The following is a 26,655-nucleotide window of genomic DNA, read 5'->3' as shown; positions in this document are numbered from 1 at the left end:
AACCAACATAGCTGTATGTTGAGTAAATCGACTGCATCTACTTGATAGCTAACTAGGTTTTTTGGGGAAAAAAGAACAAGAAGAACCTGCTCTCAGAATAAAAACAGATTTTAAAAGATGAAACCAAGGATAAACATGATAAATGAATGGACTATACATTTTATTACCTGCTTAATCTACTCATTAATCACCAGGTAAGAGGTGGGGCCCGCTCTGGGCGCGTCCCCAGTCCATTACAGGGAATCATGGACGGTTGCAGAAGGTAAAGCAGAAGCTCAGAGCAGAAGGAAAATGTGTTTCTCAAGTTTATTTGATTTGTGGTTATCAAAGACAATGCCCAAGAACATAATTTATGAAAACAGCCTTCATAGTGGTGGTGGTGGTGGTGGGGGGGGAGGGTTGATATGAAATAGCACTTGAAAAAAAACGAACACCTATTTTTTTAAGCAAAGTAAAAAAAAAGGAAATAAACAATGGTGGAGAGGGCAATACTGCCAAAAAAGGACATAATCATCATCAGAGTGCTATGTTTATGTGAGCCTCCTGGACGGCTCCTGTGTCGCTGCACTTTCAGGTAGTTCACTATTCTCAAACTTATCATTGTTTGTTATATTAGCAGTGGAGTGACTGGTTTTCAGGGTTCCATCCAAGTGTTAAGAGCCAATCAGAGGGCCTCTATTTCCTGTAAACTCTTTAATCAAATATTAAAAAACCAATAATCGGACACATGGTCATGACATGGCCCCTTAGACTTGCACCTCACACACAGGCACACATGATCAAACACTTCCTATTTGCCTTTCACTCTTCCTCACACACACACTCACTGTACAGAATACAATAGATTAGCCCCAGACACACAAAATTAAGACCATTAAAACACTCGATAAAAGCACAATGTGGTTTCTGTAAAATTAATTGCACATGATAACATGAAATGGAGGAAGCATGGTGAGATGACGAAGCATGGCAAGAGGATACAGTACATTCAGTAAACAATAGATAAAGAAAAATACATGAGGGAAAAAAAGGCAAGATTAGAATCAAAAGCACTGGAAATAATTAAATTAAAATCAAAACACGTCATTGTTTTTTTTTTTTGTTTGTTTGCTTCTTCAGTCAGGGATTTGAAGCTCAAAAGGGGTGTGCCTGGTTTACAGTAATCCCAGTCTCGTTTCAGGACGGATGGCTCGGTCCGTTTAAGTGGAGATCTTAATCGTTTTTTTTTCTCTCCTCTTGCTTTGTTTTAAAAATCAATGTTCACGTCTAAGTATCTCTACAAACCTGACGTCAGAACGCCAAGGTGGGGGCACTGGGGAGGAGGGAGCAGAGGGGTGCGAGTCTTCCATGACCTGACATATGCACAGGCATTTACAAAAGTGCACACACACTCTCACACACACACACCCACTCAAGTTCAACGAAAGAAAAGTCAAACTTGCTCATACACATACATACAGAGTGCATTTTGTTCCTATCACCCCTGGGTGCAGGATTTTTCTTTTCTTCTCAGCTTAGAGTAGCGACTACGCCTCTTTCTTCTGTACAAAAAAAGAAGCCTCCTTCCCTGGAAATGGAGACTGTGTCTCTTCATATTCTTCTTTTTTTCCTCGTATGATCCTCTTTTTTTTACTTGTTTTGAGAGTTGAGCAGTTTGTCTGCCTCAGGGTAAAGTGGGTACTTCACTGTCTCAATTTTCTCCTTGACTTTGTATGAAGGGTAGAGGCCGGTGCGGCCCAGCTTCCGGTTGATGCCTTTGGAGTATCCGTCCCAGTGGTTGCCGGCCACGCCGATCACATCACCGGGCTCCAGGGGAATGTCCTCGCTGTTGCGTGGCTGGTGTGGGTAAATGGCGATCTGATTGTGGGCATTCTGCCCTCCAAAGTAGTAGATGTCATCTAGGGAGTAGAAATAGGAGGAGGCGTCCGGATGAAGCGTCTGCATGATCTCATAGGCCACACGGCAAACCTGGCAAAAAAAGCCCAATAGGGATTATTTCAGATAGAAAAATAAACATTTGGACTTGACCACATGTGTCAATTACATCCACAGACGTCAAAATGTTTTATCGAGATATCTTTTTTTAATAAGAGTTTTATTAACCCCTTTAATTAATTTAATCTCAGTGTAAATCCATCTATTCCTCGAAGGCCACCGAGGTTTGTACATCAGTAAACAAACAGCATCGTGAACACAAACTGACCCAAATCAGGGAGAAAGTTATGGAGAAGTAAAAAAAAAATCAGCTCAAGATGAAAAAAAATTGTGCAAACAAATTCAAAATACATAACCTAAATATATTAAAATTTCCCAATATTATAAGGCTGTCTAAGGTATTATATAAATCTAAAATCCACAATAGCAAAATATGCACTAAATATGCAAAATTTTTTATTGTAGTCAGATACAACTTTTGACTGTTGATACTTTATGAAGCATCGATGTTTTAAAAGAAATCTAGTTATAAATATAGGGTATTGATTCAGGCTGACAGAGTACAAAGGGATGCCGTTAGTTTGTTTTTTTTGTTCAACAAAAATTAAAAAAGTAATCACATTTTTATTATATACGTCCATCCAGACTGCTTTTTGTAAATCCACCAAATAAAATGCTAATATGATACATTTAAGATTGTGGTTGTAATTAAAAATAAAATTCAAAAGATTAAGTGTGGTGATATCTCTGCAACAACAAAGCCTTATTCCTTGCTATAGGATAGAGATGCACAATAAAACAACCTTGCACCTCATTCTGGTTAAGATCTTTGATGTAGGTTTATAAAGCGGGATGTAAGCAGGAATTAAGAAGTTTTCACTAAAACTTTAGCAGTGAAATAAGGCTTTTATACTTCATGCCTTTACAATCCCAGCTAATCAAATATTCGATATGACATCAAAGATGTAGTAAATGGGTTAACAGTTTCTGTGCTTTGAAACATGTGAGGAATAATAGAACAATGGGCTTGTTGGAAATCACATGAGTTTGTTTAATGAAGCTGTTCCAGTTTGGCTTGTGACAAATTTGAAAACAACTCTTTGTTTTCATTTCATTCAACTGTGAAATCTTTTTCTGTATTTAAGGAGGGACGTTTGCCTTGCATGACATTTCCATTGTTCTATAAAGGAATGTTTACTCTGGTCTCATTTCTAATGAATGATCTATAAGTTAATGTCCCACAGATGTAGGGAAGCTACCTGAAAACCAGATTATAATCTGATTCTCTTTGTACTCAAAGGTTAGAAAAAACATAAAATATAGCTCTAGACAATTTTAAATTATTTAGTTGTTTAGAACTGTATAATTTCTAAAGGCGCGTTCACACCGGCCGCGTTTTGGGCTTCAAAAAACGCATAAACCCCGAAATTTGGACAGTGGGTCAAATGCTGGTTAAGTTATCTCCTCTGTTCTGTAGCCACAAGCTAAAGAGCAGCTTGGCTTTATTCACTTTGGTAAGTTGGAAAAATAACTGTCCTTTCCTTGTATCTTCCAGCACCAAACGCTCGGATGCTCGGACAGCAGAGCGCTCAGACCCGGATGCGCCTCTCCCGATGCTCGGATGCACTTCTGGCCCTCTCGACACTGTCCCAAAGGCCTTTCATGTAAAAAAGATGCTTTGATGCCCAAAATGCATTCAGGGCGAACGCACCATAATACAAATACTACAGTGCAAGAGGATTCGTTACCTGCAGTAGTAAAGGAACACCTACCTCTCAAGCAATATACAACCTTAACTTAGATTTCTCCATTTTCTCACGGTTCAGTAAATTATATTTAGTCTTTTTAATTTCATATTTGAATTCACACAGTGACCATTTGAAGCCGTTGCTCAGTGTGAACAGCTGTTAGCTCACCTGGGAAGAAAACGTGCAGACCAGGAAATCTGTCTGAGACAGGAAGTGGATGTCCAGGATAACTCCTCTCAGTGAGTTCTCCGTGTAACGGTTATGAAGGCCTGCTGACCACGAGATGGAGTTATCACTGATGAACTCATAGTCTGGATACCTTAGAATGAAAAAAAGATAGAATAATAAATTAAAAAAAGCTTCAGGATATGGGGAAAAATATATATTTACATATATAGAGCGTATATATAAAATGTAGTAGTTGCCTACATTTTTCTAAAGTTTTTTTTATTTTTTTATTTTTCAAAAGATCTAACACATTTTCAGACAAAGAGAACATAAGTAAATTAAGAAGTATTTTTCCAATAAGAAAAAATGTTATTTTTGAATTGAAAATAATAATTCTTAGTTAAAACAAAATAATTCAACTGGTGGTTGTGTCACTCTAGATGGTAACAAGTGCTATTTTCAAGTCAAGTCAAGCTAAGTCAAAATTGTGAGTCAAACTTTCAAGGCAATATTCTTGCATATTAAATGGATGTAAGTCTAAATCTTTACTAAGCCTCTTCAAGATTGTAATTTTTATGTTTCTTGGCCACTCAGGGGGAAATGCAAGTGTTGGTTCATTGACCTGCTGAAGAATTACAGTGTGATCAAGTTTAAGGTCAGAAAACTGATGATTGGAAATTCTCTTTTGTAAGATGCTCTGCTTGAGAGCTTTATTCAAGGTTACATCACTTCTGGCTAATCTTTAAAGTGCTGAAACAGAACGCAGCTCGATGTTGTGGGTAACTTTAATTTTTTCTCTTAGCAATACGGAGGATATTTTCTCAAAACTCTTGAAGATCATTAATAAACCTTTTAGCAAATATAAAATGGGATTCTTTGGTTTTCTTTTGAATTATTCTGCTGTATGTTTTTTTTTGTTTTTCTCTTGTATTGTTCAATCATGAACCTCAGCTGTCTTTGAGGCAAGGCTTTCCATGTTTACTGGGGTCTATTATGACCCTTTGGCTGAGTCATTAAAGCTATTTTGGACTGATTTCATAGGCTTGAAACTCTTCTATGTCTCCTCCATATAAACATTGTTGCTCTTGCTGCACTGATGTCCACATTTGAAGGCTTTGTAATCCTCTCCAGCCTAACAGACAGCATTCTCATTTATTCTTGAACCTTTTTAAAAATAAGGCCAGAAAAGTTGCTTTTTGAGAAGTTTTACGTAACATTATGTTTTCAGACTAGAGCTAGACTGACACATCGTCCTGCAGATATACTTGGCCAATATCGCATTAGTGTAATATCGATTCATTAGTGCATTCAGTAGCCATTAGAATAAGACAGATTTATTTTGTATACACAAGTGTAAACAAAAAGAAATTTTGTCAAGCCATGCCTTGAAATCAGCTCATGCACACTCATTGCGGCTCTCTTCATCTGCTGTTCATTGTTAAAATACAAATGATCATTTCTGGTTTAAAATTGAATCTTTATGACCTCTTTTGACTTTTATCACCTTGTCATTTGATCATGTAAATTGAGGAAGAGAAAGAATTGGCTCAAAACATTGGCAGCATATATGAAGGATTGGTTAGACTGGTCAAAATACTGTAATCTGTAATGAAATCAGCCTTAATAAAAACTGCATCTCTACTTTAAATAGGTTGGTTTAAAGAGATTGGTTAATTCTACATGCATGGGTGTAAATACAGCATTTAGATAGATACAAAAAAAAATCTCACTTGGGCCACAATTAATCAAGTGAGAAAATCATATCTTCAAAAAGGGCTTGGCTTTTTTTTGTTTTCATAAAAGGAATTCCCAAAGGTTATCTTAAAAAAAAAAAAGAAAAGAAAAGAAAAAACCACCAGCTGGAAACATGCAAACATACTTACTTGGTCTTAGCTTCTTGCAGCAGAGAGGGATCGTCGGTGGCCAAATAAACGCGCTTCTTGTCTAGAGTTGTACGTCTAGCTAAAAGCTGGAACTGTTCCTCCACGTGCATCATGTACTCCTCTATTGGGTGGAAGGCTGCCTCTGTTCCCACTTTATCCGTCCTCCTTACATGGACTCTACGGAGGCACAAATAAAGATCATTAAAGACTATTACATTGAAGACATTTATTCTGCGTTAGATGTCCTTTTAGCAAGAGAAAACTTAAAAAGTGGCTCAACTGAAGAACCTGAATATTAAGTCACACAAAGCACAGAAAAACATTCAAATCAAAGGTATAGAACAGAGGTCTTCAACAGGGGGTCCGCGACCCCTAGAAGAAACAACATGGGGGGTCACGAAAGTTTTGGTTGATTAGACTTTCTTTTATATCCCTCTCTGCAATTTTTTCCACTAATTGAAATGTCTTTAAATAGACATTAACATGATTTCAACCCACTGAAGTAAAGTAATAAATGGAGGCAGAAGATGTCTTTCAGTCATCAATGCTCACATTCAGCGACACACAAGAGCTCTTTCAAGCTAGGCACCATTTCATTCACAACACCTGTCCTATCAGCCGGGAATCAGAATCAGAAATACTTTAATAATCCCAGGGAAAAATTACTTCCATTACCTTACTCCATCTGTAATAGAGTGACTATAGGACCAGTTTGATAACACAATTTCATACTATAAATATATATATATATATATATATATATATATATATATATATATATATATATATATATATAGTATTCTTTAGATGATGATTGTCGAGTGTAATACTTCTTCCTTCAAATAAACAAATCAAACAGCCAGAATAATATATAATATAGCACATAATATTATAATCTGTAAACAAAGGTAAAAAACAACAACAACAATAATAAGTCTAATAGAAAATGTGAAAATCGTTTTATTTGCCAAACATTTATTTTTTCTTGATGCATATTAAACATCTTTAAACATAATGTGTTAATTTAGAGAGATTTGACTTAACTGATACTAAAGTAATTGAAGGTTAACCAAGTTTTAACTAGTTGTCAAATTAACAACCTTAATTTAGCAAAATTCATGTTGAAATACAGACATACAATTCTGATAGTACTAAGTAAGGCATCCATTCACAAAGAATACGTAGACCACTAACTTTTTTCAACAAGTTTTTGATATTAACTGGCTGCATATTTTACCCTTCTTGGAAAAATAGAGAAAAATAAACAAAAACTAAATATTTGTTTGTGATGAATTACAAATTAACAATCAGTCCATTACAGCTTACGTCAGTAATTTCTGTAAAATTATGTGGTTAGGTATAAATCTATTTTAATTTGCATTACAAAATTGAAAACTGGTACAAATCCTTTGCTAGTGAGGAATTTTGGAGATAATAATAAATTAGGTAAGGAAAGCTACGTGTAAAAACCTTTTTTTCTTTTCTTTTTTTTTACATAGAAATAAAATAATCAATAACTGAATTAATAGCTAAGAAAAACAAAAACAAACTTAAATCAAATGGCTAAAGTGGAATTTCATGAATGCCTTGTTAGACTATTATTCCCTCTGGCTTGTTTCAAAATTACAGTGTTTTTTCCAATAAAATCATAAACTTAAAAAGGAGAGAAGAAGCTTTACAGGCATGCTTTATGAATTATTTCACTGTTGGTCTAAACACAAAATCAGTAGCAGAAAAGACAAAGCTGAAGGGAAAAGTCGATGATGAAACGGTGGCAGAGCAGAGAATTATAGGAATCATAGTAAGATACAAAGATGGAGAAAACAGAAGAAATAATGAGCCTTTTTTAGCATCCTATATAATGCTTCCAGGGATAAAGAAGAAAAAAAGAAATGGTGGTCACAGCTTTACATGTGAAGACGAGAGCAAAGCTTTGAAAACATAAAAAAAGACACTTCCTCTCCTGCACAGAAACAGTTGTCAAATTGATAAAGGATGAAACTGTCGTTCTTTGCTGATTTACAGAACACTAAATTTGCATTGTGATTTGAACATCAGGCAGCTAATAAACTTTCCAAATCTCAGAAATCCTCAATTTAGGTAGGAAAATTGAGCCTGCATTTTCAAATTCCCCCTAAAGAGATGCCTGACCCATCGATTGAATCATCCAGTTTTAAACTCTAAGAGTATGACAAATGATTCTTCTACCAACCAGAAGGGTTAGGGTAAGAACTCTGGATTCTATTAATTTGAATGACAGCTATCGAATGTTTTAGAACAATTTGAGATTGGACTCTCCAACTTTGCCCTGGATTACACTGGCTAGTGTATGATTTGAAGTTAAGATGATGCTTTAGAGGCAGTTCTCCTACCTCATTATTTATACAATGCATTTTTACAGGTGGCAGTGATGCTGCAAAAGCCATGCTTGATAGTTGGTTCTTTGGTTTGAGAGTCTCCTCTGTCTAAAAGGGTTCTAAAACAACTTTCATTTTAAAATTCTAGACTATTTTCAACTTTAACATCTCCGTTTTGTCGGCAGATGTTCTAATTCTTTGGATATTCAGGTTGATTTGATATTTATTAGACAATGGTTTTGAAGTTATCGGATTTCATTTTATTTTCTATTTTTATTAACAAATCAGAAACCAAGCATATTTTAATCTATTGATCAGCGTCGTTGTAGAGTTTTTATAAATTAATTAGAACATGTTAGGTTAGGCAATTCTCAGAGGGGTGAGTGACTTTAATCTTTTCAATTTTTATTTTTTTTTTTACTTATTTTGGGATGTGAACAACTTTTCCTAACCTTTACATTGCCTCCAGTTACTTTGTGAGAATAAGGCAGAAGCACAAAAAAGATCTCTTAAAAGTTCACAGAAAAAGAATAAACAAGCTGTTCCTAATTTCTACTTCTGGCAAGAGATCAATCAGTGCCTGTTCAAGGATGCTCTGATTTATTTACATCACAAACACAAGCTAGAGAATGGAGGTGAGAACACAAGGTTGAGTGGGTGACATAGATGTTGTAGTGTTTCATTTGGTCTTTCTGTCTGTCATCGGGCAGAGGTCCTGACATCATGCTTTGTGAGGATCCCTCCAACCTGCTCACCTCCTTCTTTCATGCCTGCATGTCTTTGTTCATGTGAAAGATCTTTTTTTCTGCCCTTTGCTCTGGCTGTCAGAACAACGGAGTCCTTTGCGACAAACTGCGCAGCATTTGGCCACCGCATCCCCCCCCTACCCTGAACCCTAAGGCACTCTCCCACTACAGTAATTCAATTCATTCCCGTCTATTCATACAGTATTGGCAAAGCAGGGAGATGCTTATGGTGGGCGTAAAAGCATACATTAACTACATCAAACACACCCACACAAGGCGCAGCAAGTGCTGATTTTGGCAGACTGCGATGATAGCACATAGACTGAATAAATTATTTGTTGGAGACTGACCTCAGGGCTCTGGCTGTCGATCAGAAGCTAGCTGAGGGGGCAATAGAAACTCTGGGCAACACAGCTTTCCGAACAGCAGCTACCATTAGAGTTTGAATCTTTTAAACAGCTTATAATTATATACATATGAACAAGAAACTCACAGCTAATGCAACATGTGCTTTGACATCAAAACATGCCAGATCTGTTATCAAGACTCTTCCTTATTGGGTAAAATTATAGATAATAAGGAATTCAAAGAGCAGCCAAAGTAAAGTGTTTTAGTAAGATGTGTGTTTACTAAGCTGTCTCTTTTGCAAGGAGATGCAAGAGGAGCAGCAGAGATTGCACAACTGTAACACTTCCAAAACATATTTTCACTTTGAGATGGATCATGTCACTTCAAAGTCTCCCACTGCTTTCAATTGAAGTGGCATATGGTGACTGCAACAGTGAAAAAACATGACTTTGAATATGCCAACACAGTGAGCCACCAAGCCCTGCAGTGAAGCACCTGATTTTGTTATGTTTGTTCCAATAATGTACATGATATTTTCTATTTAACCTGCTCTCCCTGGGAAGTTGGCATCAACTGGTATTTGTTAAATTGTCATGTATGACTTCACCTGACTAGAATAGCAGTATCTATTACACACACAAACACATATATATATATATAAATACATATCACAATAGCCACAGTTGCCAAATGCCAATCAGCTGTTCTGGAAACAATGACCTTTGGGTTAAGACCCAACATCACAATAAAAGAACTTGAAAACTATAAAGAAGTTAAAACTAAATATTTCCTTGACAAATTGTCAAGCGTTTCATTTTTATCTTTTCCAAAGTTCTCTTCAATTCTAAGGGTCATGCGCTTAATATGCAGGACAGGCATTGGGATGCAGGTTAAAGTCTTTGATGTGCTACTAGCGCATTTATGCATTCAGCAATCCTTTACCATGTCGTTTGGCAAATCTTTCCCTTTTCACTGAGAATTTTGTTTCCTCTTTGTATTTCTGTAAGAGGGTTTTGTTCGTCACTGGAGAAATAAGGTGCTCTACATTCTGCGTTCATGAATCTGCGTTCCCGTCTGCTACCATGAACCCCTTTATATGTGTGTGTCCACAGGTCATGATCAGTTAAAGCTGGATTGAGTTAACAAGTTAATAACCAGCTTTGTGGTACAGCTGATACTGATTGCCGTTATTGTGGATTGGTTAGACACCCAAACTAGCTGTAGGTCTCTGAGACAGATAGCGTTATAGTTTATTAGCAGTTTATAGCTATGCGTCCTTTTCTGCTTTAATTAAGAAGGACTTCCTCCATATGTGTTTGACTCCAGTTGGTGGCTGAATTCATATTGAGCTATATACCCCATTTACACTACCCTTGAAAAACCGTGCAGATACCGGTCCGAGCTCAGTAACTGAGATAACTTATCGTGTGTAAATGGAAAGCAAACTGAACTGAACCGAGCTAGACACAACCGGACAGCGCTAACTGCAGACCAGTTCCAGAGGTGGGCTCGGCTCGGTTTTTTCCTGGCTCTGTTCTCTGATAACAAGAGCGCATTAGCAGAACGTGTCATCTCCGTCTGGCTGCACATCGCGATTCACAGTCCATTCCAGTAGTTGGCGGTAATGCCTCTCGGGAAGTTGCTTGCCAACCAACACAAAACAGAAGAAGAAGAACAACTATAAACAACAATCAGTTCTTCTCCACGCAACATTTTGATTTGCTTGATTCCCTCCTTCTTCGTCTTCTTCTTCTTGTGTTTTATGACGGTTGGCAAACAACTTTTGGTGCAACCACCAACTGCTTGATTTCCTCCTTCAATACTGGCAGTAATACCGCAGATTATCACTAGGAGGCGAGGAGTCGAGGAACCAAGATAGCGTGATGTGTAAACGGTCGTCAGAACCAAGCTTGGCCTGGTTAACTGATCCGAACTTGGACCGGTCTCGGCATGGATCGGTTTTTCAAGGGTAGTGTAAATGGGGTATTAGTTTGCCGCAGTATGGTTGGCAAATGAGCAAGTACATGAAGTTACAAGGTTTTGTTTTCACCATGGAATACAACCTCCTTATTTTTATTCTATGTTCATTACTAGTGTAGCTTCTTGCAGTTGGGTTAGGTCTATACTGTTTTTGTTTTTTGTTTTTTTCTATTTAGACCTTGGGTGAAACAACAGCAGAGTACATTTAATGCGGATGGAAACCATCTCAAAAAGTGTGTTCCACAGTGTGGTTTCATTAGGACCAGGTCTAAGACCATTTAAATATATTCATATCTCAAGATCTGGAACAAAGATGAGAAAGGACTCTGGTCCATTTAAAGTAAAAAAAAACAACAACAACAACAACAAAAAAAGCATCAGGTGTGAATACATTATTTAAAATCTTCATCCTTAATAAGAATGTAAACTTTTGGACCAAGGTTTTGTATAATCATCTTTATCCCTGCAGGTTAAACTGCATATTTTACACAGTAGACCAAATATATTTCATTCCATTATGTTCTAATCATATTTAACTGGGTCGATAAAATTATCTAAATCAATTAGAATTGAACTAGACAAACTCATAAAAACACTAAATTAATAAATATGATTTATTGTAGTTACAAATGTCTTATTAGATTAAAAGTAAAAAATGCGTTAAAAAAGTCTTTCTTCTTAAATTAATTGCTGAACTCCAGTTAAGTTCTTTTTATTTCCAGTTCATTTTTATTCCATTAGACATGCTGAATACTGAAGGCCTTTTTCTTTGTAATCATTTCAATACTAAGAGCTTCATTTTATAACATTTAGTCATGCCTGAGGTGGCTCTCAAAAGATCTGTGTCATACTCTAAAGAGTAAATCTTTGTTTTTAACATGTATCAAAAAACACAGAAAAACTACTCATTTAAATAATTACGGCCGTGAAGAAAATTTGTGAATCTAATTCATTAATTAAAAAAAGCTAAGTAGATGGAAATTAGGCAATTAGGTGGTCATACATTATGGATTTGACAAGGCTGCAACAAACAAATAGCATTAAGAGCAATTATTTAGTGAAAACCAAATAAAGGAACATTATTTGCTAGAAATTATGGTCCTTTATAAGAAAAGATAGAAACATTTTGTATAAGTTATATAATCAGTCACAGAGTATCTTTTGCTTCTTTTTAAATAAATAAGGACTTAAGTGTTGTTATTACAAATGTGAACTTTTAAAAGATGATTTCTAGTTCATATCAAACTTTCCTGAAAGTTAAATAACCGCTGCCCAGAATTAATGCATAAATAATGAAAACATAAAATCTGGGAAGGCGTGGTATTCTTATTTAAATACCCTACAGATTTGTTGTCCCCAATCAAACAGAAAATCGATGGAAACACAGAGAAACCAGAGCTGCTGGTAACTATATCAGACAGTTTGAATGCAAGCGTATTTTTAACAGAAAGAATACTACTTTCTATTTGAGCGTTTTGGCCAACATTTAATCCTATTCAAATGGATCTGGCTGGATCTTTGCTGATGGCTCTTAGTTTATAGCTGCAGCTTACTGTAGGTCTGATGGGAGAGGCCCACAGAAAGTGACGGTGATGGCTGGGGTGTTTGTGACTTGGCTGAGTAACTTTGGGGCCAAACTGTCGCTCTACATCTCCAGCCACCCTCTGCATCAACCCAAGCCTGCCCTCCTGTCTCCAAGTCATGGCAATGCCTCTAGAGTTTTCTTCCAATCCAACTTTTACACCCTTCACTTTGTTGATATATGCACACAGACCTCTTCCTGCAGCATGACTGCAGTGTAGAGTGGCACCACTAAAAGGGGGGAGGGGAATAAAAACTTTCTTCTATGACTACTGATTTCTCCTAATAACTCATCTTCGTGTGATATGAAAAGAGAAGAGGAGGGATATGAGTTGTGTGCTGAGAGCTGTAGAGACGGAAGCACAAAGAGCACTGATACAGACATGAGGAAAACTGTGAGAACGGAGAAATATGGGTATGGCGGAATGCCTGGGGAACGGGAGAGCGACTGTAGAAAATATTTGAAAAACCCTGAAGCACAGTGAAGAAATGAAGGCTGAGGATCACAGATGAGGAGATCTGAGTGGGAAGGCTAGGTCATAGAGGACAGGAGAATGAGAGGGGAGCTGCAAAGTTCACAGGGGAGGATGGAGAGCTGCAACAAGAGTCAAACCACCAGAACAAGACAGTTATGATGGGACATAGGTAAACCTTTACAAATTATTCTACACAATTTCTTTTTAAACACCTCTTATACACACAGACAGAGCTTGACTCAAGGGATTCTGCAGAAATCTGAAACTTCCTCAAAGGACCAGAAAATTATTTTACAGATGGAGTAACTTTGACAGTTACCCAGTCATTATGTTTATTGCCTTCTTAAAATAAATCCCATCCCATCTGCAGTACGTTTTAATGTGGGTTAGAAAAACTGCCAAGAAGTTTTTGCTAAATCTTTTTGATTCAGGTTTATGGGACTGCTGAGAAGAAGAATTCATGACTGGGAAAAAGACTTGCTGACAGAAAATGAGCGATGGTTAATGCAGCGTCTGACTGGGATTTGGTGAAAAGTAAACAAGTAAACAGCAAAGAAATGTCCAAGCTGTTTAAGGGAAAGCTGCTCTGCAGTGTTTTGACAGGGTGCTCTTCACCACAAGGAGTGGCAGCTCGCATGGGAGGACTAGTTATACAGTAAAGGACAAGAAAAATGTAACTCATTTTATATAGATTGCAGAATATCTGTGGCTGGCCCAGCCCAAACAGAACCAAAATGATACACCTAAAACAGATTAATCTTTATTGCATTTTTTAAACGTTTTATTTGGAGATTCAGGTAAACTGATATCTGGACCAAAAGTGTCACATAGTCAAATTTATTTAGAAATAGTCAAATGCATGTAAAATGTTTTTCCTCCGATCTATTTTTATCCGTTTGTTCCATTCAATTTCAATTCAGTTCATTTATATAGCGCCAAATTCACAACACATGTCATCTCAAGGCATGTTACAGTTTAACTAGATCATACAGTCAAATTGATACAAAGTTTTCTATCTAAGGAAAACCAGTTGATTGCATCGACTCATTGACTCAAATACAATCCCTCACACTAAGCATGCTTGTAGCGACAGTGGAGAGGAAAAACTCCCTTTTGTTCCTGGGCGTAATTCTGACTCCCGTGCTGCGGTGGCGCTAGACATATTACCCAATATTAAAGCGTGGTCTGCGCTATACGCTGTGGGTCTAGATTAGGCCGAGGCGGAGAGGAAGTGGGGGTGAGTTTGTCTGACAACGTAGGGACATGAGGGCCAAAAAGAGCGGGGATCCAGGTGAAGAAGGGTCCCAGCATTCTCGCAGAGCTTGCTCTTCTAGCTGGTCCGTCTTCATGAATTGTTTTCCACAATTGCAGTCATAAAAACAAAACAAGCCGGCAACCTGTCTGCGGCACTGTCTACAATTTGTGCAGCAGAGTGTCTGAGGAGGGGGTGGGGATGTCTACACTCTGCAGCCGAGATATTGCACTGCACTCATTGCACTGATTTTGTGCAGCACTTTTCTTATGCAATGCCTTTCAGAATCTATAACGCAGGGGCATTATTATTTTAATTGAATGAGGTTTTAATAGGCCTAGGTGGAGTAGAACTTTTCTACTTCTGTTATTTGCTGTTGTTTTAAAAAAAAAAAAATGCATAATGATATTACAGCTTTCATTGATGTACTTCAAATTTGAAACATTGTTCCGCCTGTAAGGTAAAAAAACAAAAAACAAAGTTAATCGAATCGTATCGTGGTGTATTCTTGAGTATCAAAATAATCGAATCGTTGGGTCAGGAAATCGATACCGAATCGAATCGCCATGATGAGTGTGATTTACACCCCTATTCTGTGTGGCTCTGTGGAAGTGAAACTCCAGCCTTATTCTGGCTTCAAAGTTGCATTTCCACAGAGCCACGGCATAAAGGTGAGGTCCCTCCTGCAGTCTGTCTTTGCGGGACAGGTGAATGGTCATCTTTGCTTCACTGCTTAAAAAATTTAAAAGTCAGGTATTTGGCTTGTTTCTTCTGTTCTGTCTAACTCCCCCTATAAATAATGAAATAAAATGTAGCTTAAGTGAGCTTAGTGATTTATGAGGCATACAGGTGCTGGTCATAAAATTAGAATATCATGAAAAAGTAGATTGATTTCAGTAATTCCATTTAAAAAGTGAAACTTGTATATTATATTCATACATTACATACAAACTCATATATTTCAGATGTTTATTTTGTTTAATTTTGACGATTACAAATGACAACAAATGAAAATCTCAAATTCATCATATCAGAAAATTAGAATATTGTGAAAAGGTTCAAAATTGATGGCCCCTGGTGCCACACTCTAATCAGCTAATTAACTCAAACCACCTGCAAAAGCCTTTAAATGGTCTTTCAGTCTAGTTCTATAGGCTACACAATCATGGGGAAGACTGCTGACTTGACAGTTGTCCAAAAGACGACCATCGACACCTTGCACAAGGAGGGCAAGACACAAAAGGTCATCGCTAAAGAGGCTGGCTGTTCACAGAGCTCAGTGTCCAAGCACATTAATAGAGAGGCGAAGGGAAGGAAAAGATGTGGTCGAAAAAAGTGTACAAGCAAGAGAGATAACCGCACCCTGGAGAGGATTGTGAAACAAAACCCATTCAAAAATGTGGGGGAGATTCACAAAGAGTGGACTGCAGCTGGAGTGAGTGCTTCAAGAACCACCACACACAGACGTATGAAAGACATGGGTTTCTGCTGTCGCATTCCTTGTGTCAAGCCACTCTTGAACCACAGACAGCGTCAGAAGCGTCTTGCCTGGGCTAAAGAGAAACAGGACTGGACTGCTGGTGAGTGGTCCAAAGTCATGTTCTCTGATGAAAGTAAATTTTGCATTTCCTTTGGAAATCAAGGTCCCAGAGTCTGGAGGAAAAGAAGAGAGGCACTTCATCCACGTTGCTTGAAGTCCAGTGTAAAGTTTCCACAGTCAGTGATGGTTTGGGGTGCCATGTCATCTGCTGGTGTTGGTCCATTGTGTTTTCTGAGGTCCAGGGTCAACGCAGCCACATACCAGGAAGTTTTAGAGCACTTCATGCTTCCTGCAGCTGACCAACTTTTTGGAGATGCAGATTTCATTTTCCAACAGGACTTGGCACCTGCACACAGTGCCAAAGCTACCAGTACCTGGTTGAAGGACCATGGTATCCCTGTTCTTAATTGGCCAGCAAACTCTCCTGACCTTAACCCCATAGAAAATCTATGGGGTATTGTGAAGAAGAAGATGCAATACACCAGACCCAACAATTCAGAAGAGCTAAAAGCCACTATTAGAGCAACCTGGGCTATCATAACACCTGAGCAGTGCCACAGACTGATCGACTCCATGCCACGCCGCATTGCTGCAGTAATACAGGCCAAAGGAGGCCCAACTAAATACTGAGTGCTGTACATGCTCATACTTTTCATGTTCATACTTTTCAGTTGGCCAACATTTCTATAAATCCTTTGTTTTTATTGGTCTTCAGTAATATTCTAATTTTCTGATATGATGAATTTGAGATTTTCATTTGTTGTCATTTGTAATCATCAAAATTAAACAAAATAAACATCTGAAATATATGAGTTTGTATGTAATGTATGAATATAATATACAAGTTTCACTTTTTAAATGGAATTACTGAAATCAATCTACTTTTTCATGATATTCTAATTTTATGACCAGCACCTGTATTCTAAATCATGAACCTATAAAAAGAATAAGCTTTTCTGATTCTGTTTTAGTGTATTTCTTATTTTTTTTTGTTTTGGAAGAGAACTTTTATATTCCTGTAAATACTTGATGAATTGATATATATTTTGTAAAAAAAAAAAAAACATTTTAAAAGCTAAATGGAAGGTACAAATACAATAAAAGGATGCTATTTAAAAGTCTGACTTGGTATTTTCAATTTTATTTAGTTTATTTAGTTAGCGCCTATTCATAAGTTTTTTATCTGAGGAAAAACCAGTTGATTGCATCGACTCATTGACTCGATTGCAATCTCTCATTTTCAGTTTTGTTTGTTATTTTTATGCTTCTTGAAGGCATTTCCCATACTTTTTATGTCATATTAATTAATCAAAAATTAACTAACTTGTAACAACCGTAAAAAACAAAGCAAAAGATAAAATTAAAAGGCTATAAAAATAAAAACACTAAAATGAACACGGTAAAGCAGAAGTCTTTGTGTTAAATAGAACTTTCACGTTTTATTTATCCTTTTTTTTTTACTTGTGGTATTAAGCTTTAACATTCATATTTTCTTATACATATAAGTATAGTAAGCATCTTAAACTATAATTTGAACTGACTAAATTAAGTTGATATAAATCGATTCATTCTAATTAAAAAAAAAATAAAATAAGGAAACATAAATTAAGAGATAAAAACAATGTTTAAAACATTTTAGATCCAATTGAAATATTTTCTATTCCAACTCGTTGATTCTTTTCAGCTTTTTGTGTTTTCTATTACCTTTCCACATTTCTTCCTCATTTCTAATCAATTAACTACGCTCACCTGTGCTAGTCTAATTATCTCCACCTGCGCTCTCCAGGATATAAGCTCATTCAAGCCTCTGATTAGTTGCCAGATTATCTAAGCCTTTATGTAGATGGAATCAAACCTTTTGAAACCAAGTCAGGCAGCGCTGATCATAACCCTCATTTCTGCCCTCGGGGCCCCTGCTCTCTGCCTGCCCCAGCCTGATATTTCCTCAGTTTTTGCTTTAATGGTTTCGACCCTTGCCTGCTTTCTGACTCCTCTAAGTCTGAAAGATTTGTGTTCATTACCTAATTCTGAATCATAAAAGCCAGGAACTGGATCAATGCATGGGTCTTCTGATCTTTAACTGTCTCTGAGGGCCTTCAACAGACACACATATGGTTTTTTCTATCCAGTGTCCTGAGATGCCAATTTCCTGATTCTTAAATTAAGACTTGACTATTAATTTTGTGTGTTCACTGTGTCTGTTGGGCCCAAAAGAATATCCATGCTGATAAAGAGTATAATAAATTAAATACAGTCACTCCAGTCTTCCAACCAACCATCACATACACTGAGAGCATTAGCTCATGCAGCATCTTCTGTTGATTTTCATTAATGGTGTTTTCCCTTGTTCCTGGGAACTCAAAATCTCAAGCCATAAATTTTAGAGATGCACGATATTGGGATTTTGGCCGATATCCGATATGCCGATATTTTAAAACTCATGTAGCCGATAACCGATACCGATGTTAAAGCTGGACAAAAATAAGTTTTCATTGAAAATAGCAGTTTTGTTATCCATTTCTGACACTTTGAAAAATAATATACTCAAATATATTTTCATATGTTGATATCAAATTGATTTTTAAAAACGCGGTATCGATGTATTTTACTTTCAAAATCTCGTGAAATTTCATCGTTCTGTTACAAACTGTCGTGATATTTGGAAATTCTTGTGAGATTTTGTTAGTAAAATAGATATATATCAATATATCAACATATAAAAATATGGCAAAATTTCGTGAATTTTCGGGATATTTCGTAGCATAACGATGACATATAGCAATATTTCATTAGTAAAAGAGATTGATATGGTGTTTTTAAATGGCAATATCAGCATATGAAGATATTGTGATATTTTAATGTATCAATATTTTTTCCCTTGTCTTTAGAAGTTTTTAAGTCTGTAAAAAAGAAGTTTTTTAAGAAGAAGAAGTAGTAGTATTTTTTTTTTTTTTTTAGACTTTAGAAACTTCGGGTTAAATATCGGTGGGGTGGCTGATGTCCGATATTCAGTTTTAAGGCCGATACAGGCCGATACCGATTGGGGGCCGATTATATCGTGCATCCCTAATAAATTTCTACTGGAGAGCTGGTGCAACGGGATGATACCCGAATTCCACATATGAGATGGATGCTACTCTCTTCAACAGCAGTTAAACTTTTCTAAGTTGAATGTTTGTCACACTTGGTATTAAGAAGGTAGCATTCAGTCAGTTGTACTACAGTAGTGTTTATGGGTCAATTTGTTGTAATGGTGTATATATGAACTAATTAATATAAGCCGGTGTTTTTAACCATGACCAAAGCAGCCATGAAGGATATGACGGTCTAAAAACTGGAACCCATTTGCCTCAGACACTATTTTACTCCAACTCATTAAATTTGACTTCTGAGGATAATAAAACACACCAATATTTCCTGGCCTTTTACCCACTAGTTTTAACCTCAATCTGCTTTTAAAATTGAACTTCGGTTGTTGCCTAATCCTGTGTATTTTGTTGTGAACTATCTGCTTTGTTTGTTTTATTGTACAGCACTTTGTTGAACATGTTTCTGTTTTAATATGCTTTATAAATAAGGTGGTATGGTTTGCCTGTGGCTTACTGTCAACATTGGTTAAGCTGGAAAATGCTTAGGTTATAAGAAACTTTGTTTTATTGTATATTGATCTGGAAGGCATTAATCTATAAAAAGGAAGCTTCAGGGAAGAATACCTTTTTTTCTTTTCTTGTAGCTTGCTATAAACAGACTTGTCTGTCTACTGGATTTAGCATAAAGGAGTGCTTGTATTTGAAACTATATTTAGCTATGAAAACAGGGTTTGATCAAACATAAATGTTCACAGGGGATCAAAAATAAACAACAGTGCCCAGAAAAAAAACATGGATGTAGCACTTTTTGAAGTTAATATTTTTCTGTTAGATAGAGGTCAATGAAACAAAGATTTTCGACTTTGACAAGATCAATACAGCACAATAATAGCACAGATTGATAAATTCATTGTGATGTTCTGGCTTTCTTAACACTGGCTGACAGCAAAAGGAAATAGAGGGAAAATCTGCTTTAATTAACAGAGGGTATTGGAGATAAAAGAACAGATGCCAGGCCACCGCATCTAATAAAAAGTGTAGTTTCCATGTCTGGTCTAATTTCATTTAATCTGAAACTGTCTCTAGCATTTAATTCTGCAATTTCTTGCTAAACTGAAAGAGCGGATTTGATATAAGGGCACGTGGGTGACAGCAAAAACAAGAAATGATCAAACAAACTGCTTTTAAAAGATAAATAAATAAAAACCTCTGAGTGATGAGTACAGAGTGATGAAATTTCTTTAAACTAGCTGATTTGCATGAACATGAGCCGAGTATATGCCGACAGCACAGCAATACAAGGCAAGAGCCAACAATGAAACATTTCTACTTTCTTTTCTTTAATTGTAAAGAACTTATTTTGTATAGGAATACCTTGGTAAGAAACTTTTGTTTGTCTATTTTTAACCACACAATAAAAGCAATGCCACAAACTTAAAGAAAAAAAAAGAGAAAAATGAGGCCTCTTACCCGATGATAGGGTGTTTGAATCCCAGCTTGGCAGTGGTCTGCTGTATCTCCTTTTCCAACCATGCCTGAGGGCGTACAAGATACTTGACGAACTGGGACACCCACCATACAGAGGGGTCACCATGCAGACGATGCAGACGTGGAGCCAGGTCCTCCGGGATTGCCAGAGGTAAGTAGGGGGGTCGAGGATGTAGGCTGTCCACAATGGGCAACTCCACAACTTGAACGTCCTTATCATTAGCCTCCCCTATACAGAAAAAAAACATTATGTAAGATCAGGATTTTGAAGCTCAGAATGTGTGCTGTGGTATTTGGCACAAAGATGTTAGAGGCAGATCTTTAAGGTTCTGTTGGATAAAGTGGGGCCTTGATTAAACAAAATTTTTTTAGATTTTTAGATGAGTTATTACAGTTATTAGCGCGCCGGACTGGAGTTGTGACAGGCAGCCCGGGTCACAGGCGGCTACGCTCTACTCCTTCTATTCATTCGGCTAGCTAATCTGAATCGCTCAATTCCATTTCGAGAGCGAGATCATCTGTGGTAGTAGCACTAGACATCTTCCAGGCATGTGAGTAAAACTAGCAGTAGTTCAGCGGACAGGATGAATGAATGGTAGTCAGCGCGCGCGGATGACGTCATAAACACTCCTATTTGTTTTTAAAACATATAAATATTAAAAATATAACCGCGGATGTCTGTGGGACAGTGATTCGCCTACATGTTATGAATGCTGGCGAATCATAAAGAATAAATTATGAACAGTTTAGATTGTGCCTTCAACTCGTTGCCCAAAGGAAGACGTTACTTGAAATGAACAAACCCGAATATCTTCGGAACGGCTCCAAATGACACAAAACTCATATGGGTAAGTAGAACATGATGTAATAATGTAAAATCAAGGGCCAATGCAAAAAAAAAAATGGTGTTCCCCTTTAATCTAAGATGGCTGTCAAAAACAACACCGTGACATGTACACGACTCCCTAACCCTTCACATTTTTGTTCTTCACAGTACTGTGAACTGTGTTTTCCTTTATTTTTCATTCAGACTTGCTGATACTACTGTATCTTCAAAAGTTATTTGACTAAAAGTTGCATATCTGTTGGATCAGACCACAAAGCCTTTGCTCCCTAACATGCATCAGTGAAGTTTACCCCATCATCAATTAACTAGTAAGAAGACCCACAAGACCTCCTGCTTTGGAAATGCTGTGATTGATTTTTCACATCAAAGTTAACAAACTATATACCTTGTACCCTGTATAGCTGACCCACCAACAGGTACAATCCAAAAGACATAATCAGTTTTAGTTACTTAAGCTATCAGTTGTCACGATGTAATGCAAAATTGTGGCGTATCTTATTGTGCAAACTTGGAAAAGTTAAATGATGAATTATGACCTTTAAATCAAAAAAGAATTGGGGTAATGACTAAACAAAGGTTGAGGTAGAAGGCTGACACTTTTCCCTAGGAGGAAAAGAAAACAACAGAAAAAGAAAACAGAAAATCTTCATCTCAGCACAGGTGTACAATATGTAATCAGATTTTACAGTTTTGTTCAATAACAGCCATTGTGTTCATCTTATACAACTTTAATTTGTTCTTTCTGACTTTTTATATTTCCATACTTATTTGTGTTAAATTAACGTTTTGTAAAAAAAAAAAAAAAAAAAAAAACATTACCTGGCAATAAATACCTTTTGATTATGAGGTCATGTTCATTTCTTCAATTATTTTTCAGATGTTATGGGTATGACATTTTATGTCATTGGGTTACATGACAACCAGCTATTACATTTTTTTTTATTTTTTGTATATTTCCGTTTTACAGCTACATGAAGCTTTATTTACAATTGTTAAATCCATTTTTACACTTTTTTTTTCCTGATATGCACATTTCAGTGTAAAGGCCTTTTACTGATTTGCAGATTTCCGAAACAGCTGACTGCAAATGTGTTACAAGAGGACAGACAATGTATTTAACAACACTTCCAGCTACCGGGCATTAATGCAGGGCTCACTCTAACTATGATGTGCCTGCGGTGTGGAAGCTGCAAGGAACTAAAATAATTTAAACAAGTATGTACACCCACATTAGCCACAATGCAGGGTAAGTGGGGTTACTGTGGCTGTGTGGCTTAATGGAATGATTACGCAAGAGGGAGTATGGTTGAATGCTGCACCAGCCCCTGTATGACGCTCCTGCATTTCCTGAGCAAACAGGAAAGGTCAGGCACCAGAAAGAAAAGAATAAAAGTAAATATTAGAATAAAATCAACCCACCACTTTAAAATGGAAACATGAGGAAAAATACAAGTCTGCAAATCTTCAGGTTGTGTTCAGATATCCACATTCTACATTTAATGCACAAAAAGATACTGAAACACTTATTAAATTTCACGATGCTTTAACTTTACATCTAAATTTTGTTTGCAATTGATGCAGGTCGGCAACCCAAACTGCTTAAAGAGCCATGTTGTAAAAATGAAAAAGTCTTATATAAGCCTTGTATGGCAACACAGGCTCTAAGTATATTAGCCCACTATATAAAAGAACTACGTTGGCTTAAATATATAATAAGCATTCATGATTAAATGTTTATCCTGGAGTAAATGTCACATAGTAGCATGAGGTGAGGGAGGAGCAGTAAAAACTCTCACCGTGAGCCGCTTCACAACTCTTAACCACGCGGTTTAGGTATATTTGCATTTATGAAATTATTGAAACACAATAAACAAATCTTTCCATGGTGGACGTGGTTTCGGTTGGGAGGAGTTGATTGAGTCACGAGGAAGCAAGCAGGAACTGACAGAGCTCTCTAACCCTGAAATCGGACATCCTCCGTCACTAGCGTTCCTTGGTGTTTTCATTTTGAGAATTTGGGGAAAAAATTCAAGAATGTTCACATACCTGCATGAGAGTGCTAGCTGGTCAATCTGTGGATGGTTTTCCATACTTGCAACAAAACTAGTTTTAAGTGGAGTTTTGAGATCTAATCCACACTTTTTAAATCTATCTTTGTTCTCCTCTAATCTATCCAGAAGTTCTACAATCACACTTTTTCTCTCACTCCCAACTTTGTGGTCGGCTGCATATTTAGCTTGCCTTCCCTGGAAATGCCTTTTCAAATTACTCTTATTTTTGGACAAACTCCCATTACAATGCAAAAATGCAGGCAATCCTTCCGCATTGATAATGAAAGCAAAAGATTTGGTCCTTCTTTCTTTGCATCCTCTGTTCTCATCTTCCTTTTTTTTCCCTTTTGGATGCATGGTCCGCATGGTTGTACGTCCTTTACTAAAACTAATAGAAATTGGCTTTTGGGATGTATGGCTTTGGTACGCCCTAATTTTTAACAGTAAACTTCCCTTAAATGTTTAACATTTAATGTTATGATCCCTCCAATGAAACTGTTTGTTAACGCTACTTCTAGCTGCCACGAACAGTAGCGGATAACCCCCAAGAGGCATTAGAGCCTGTGGCAGCTGCTGCTGGGGATCCAGTGACATCGCACAACCAGTATATGGGGGTCTGAGCGCCTAGGACAGAGAAATTATATTATAAGCAAGGATCTTTAAGGGAGGAGGATCTTGATGAACTGACTGCACAGACAAAGTGTTGAGGTGGACCTTCTTGCATAAAAATATATTAAAGCTACTTTTTACCCAATGATCACATCAAAAATAGCAAAGCCACTGAATATAGCAATGCCATTGAACACAGGAGCAACAGAAGCATCACACACTGACCTTTATCTGTACAAGCATAAAAAATTAAGCAGCAGATGCTTTTTTTTATGCTCAAATCACGGTATGAATGTATTTAAGTTAAAGTATTACATGTCCTGATTATTTGAATTAACCTATGAAACATAATATTGTACCTAAAAATGATCTCATGTCTTCCTTATGAAACTTCCACCTCCAGTGAAACACATATCCTTCGCTTAATCAGGACAAAAGTAGTGTTGTAACTATGACAAAAAGTTAGCTGCATTCCACCTCAAAATGCAGGAAATAGCGTTTCAAAGAGTCTAAATTTCAACATTTTCCAGAGGAGGATACCACCGGACCCCAATACACTGCATAACGGCTAAAGATGCGATACACCAAGGTTTACACCCTATGAAATATTCCTAGCTAAAAGCCCGCTTCAGTTGAAGCAAAACATCTGTCTCTATCAAGAAAAACTGATGCAGAATTGATAAGTAGTCTGCAGCACTGAAAAAATGTAGTGCATTGTTTCACTCCACTTCAAAACCACCCTGTCCTCCAGCAATACTGGACTGATTTCATTATATTAAATAAACTGATTGAGACATATTGATGAAAAATGCCTAATCTTGAAGGACTTTGATGCGAGGGAGGAAAAAATTCTGTCCAAGTGTAAAATAGTTTTGGATTGGTCCACTAATAGAAAGTAGTTATTTGTGAGATTTGCAGGTAATTTATAAAGTATGTTTTTATATAGGAATTCTCTTTAATATGTTATAATTAGGAGGACTGGTAAAGTAGTTCCGATTACTTGGCTGTATGGCTTCCATCTGCCCTTCCTCAAAGGCTACAGTAATCTCTCTACCAGCTGAACAAAGAAAGGGGCCTGAATAGAAGGTAAGGGAGGTTGGCGGGTAGTCTAAAACTAGACAACCCAAGGGATGTGCCATGATTGGAAAAAGCCCCAAGTAGAAGGCTTGACAAGAGCAGATTATGAAGGTCAGCCCTTTGGATCACACAGTGCCCTGAACTGCCAGACCCCCCTGACCATCAAGGCCAATTGTGTGCACTACAATACATAAGTGCAAAAGCTATGCACCTGCCGGTCAGATAAAAAAAAACGTTGAAAGCATGAACATGCATGCAAACTATCCCTGCATCTAGCTCTGTAAATTATTTCATGTGCACAAACTCTTATGAAATACATTTTATGTGGTCAGACAATGATAATCTAAGTGGGTCAAAAAAAACAGCAATAGACACCAATTGTATGCACACTCTTAAACTCACACAAACAGCTCCACTTAATCACATCTTGCCAGAAGGGATGTTCCTGGCAGACAGAACCTACACCCCATTTAAAAACCAAGCTGAGTTTTTGTGTGTGTTGTGTGTGTAGAAAACCCTTGAATTATGTAAAAAGACACGTTTTTAGGCCTGTGCTCCTCCAGACTTAAGTGACTTTCACACACAGGTTGTTGCACAGCTTCAAATCCCGTCTGCAGTGGATAGCACTGTTGTCTGACTGCAAGGAGTTCCTAGGTTTGATTCCCAGACCAGTGTCTTTCTGGATGCAGTTTGCTTGTTTTCCCTTGTGCTTGTATGGGTTCTCACTGGGTACTCCGGCTTCCTCCCACATTATCACATCAAGAACATGACTGTTAAGTGTTGTCTAAATCGTACTCGTACTCGTCGTCTCCCGCTTTATCCGGAACCGGGTCGCGGGGGCAGCAGACTAAGCAGAGACTCCCAGACTTCCCTCTCCGCAGACACCTCCTCCAGCTCTGTTGGGGGAAGCCCTAGGCGCTCCCAGGCCAGCCGAGAGACATAGTCTCTCCAGCGTGTCCTGGGTCGTCCCCTGGGCCTCCTCCCGGTGGGACGTGCCTGGAACACCTCCTGAGGGAGGCGTCTAGGGGGCATCCGAAGAAGATGTCTGAGCCACCTCAACTGACTCCTCTCGATGTGGAGGAGAACCGGCTCTACACTGAGCCTCTCTCGAATGACCGAGCTCCTCACCCTATCTCTAAGGGAGAGCCAAGCCACCCTGCGGAGAAAGCTCATTTCAGCCGCTTGTATCCGGGATCTCGTTCTTTCGGTCATGATCCAGATTTCATGACCATAGGTGAGGGTAGGAACGTAGACCGACCGGTAAATTGAGAGCTTTGCTTTTTCGCTCAGCTCTCTCTTCACCACGACAGACCGGTGCAGCGTCCGCATTATTGCAGCAGCCGCACCGATCCGTCTATCGATCTCCCACTCCATTCTTCCCTCACTCGTGAACAGGACCCCAAGATACTTGAACTCCTCCACTTGAGGCAAGGACTCTCCTCCAACCTGAAGGGGACAAGCCACCTTTTTCCGGTCGAGA

General features: G+C 37.6%; 1 protein-coding gene across 2 annotated transcripts in view; it reads right to left on the bottom strand.

Annotated features, from left to right (window-relative positions):
* Positions 1-292: 292 nt before the first annotated feature.
* Positions 293-26,655, bottom strand: part of fut8b (fucosyltransferase 8b (alpha (1,6) fucosyltransferase)) — a 154,497-nt gene continuing 128,134 nt past the window's right edge. The window contains exons 6-9 of one of the 2 annotated variants that reach the window (XM_038267619.1): positions 20,574-20,820; positions 5,735-5,911; positions 3,852-4,002; positions 293-1,968 (exon numbers count right to left, since the gene is read on the bottom strand). In XM_038267619.1, the coding sequence (XP_038123547.1) occupies positions 1,630-1,968; positions 3,852-4,002; positions 5,735-5,911; positions 20,574-20,820 (914 nt within the window). In that variant the 3' untranslated portion in view covers positions 293-1,629. The remainder of the gene's footprint in view (positions 1,969-3,851; positions 4,003-5,734; positions 5,912-20,573; positions 20,821-26,655) is intronic. The other variant, XM_038267620.1, reaches the window with a different exon arrangement.

This window comes from Cyprinodon tularosa, unplaced genomic scaffold (genome assembly GCF_016077235.1).
Source record: "Cyprinodon tularosa strain WSP-4 unplaced genomic scaffold, ASM1607723v1 ctg68, whole genome shotgun sequence".
NCBI classification, from domain to species: Eukaryota; Metazoa; Chordata; class Actinopteri; order Cyprinodontiformes; family Cyprinodontidae; genus Cyprinodon; species Cyprinodon tularosa.
Note: the sequence above shows the minus strand (reverse complement) of the source record. Positions and strands in the feature narration are given on the sequence as shown.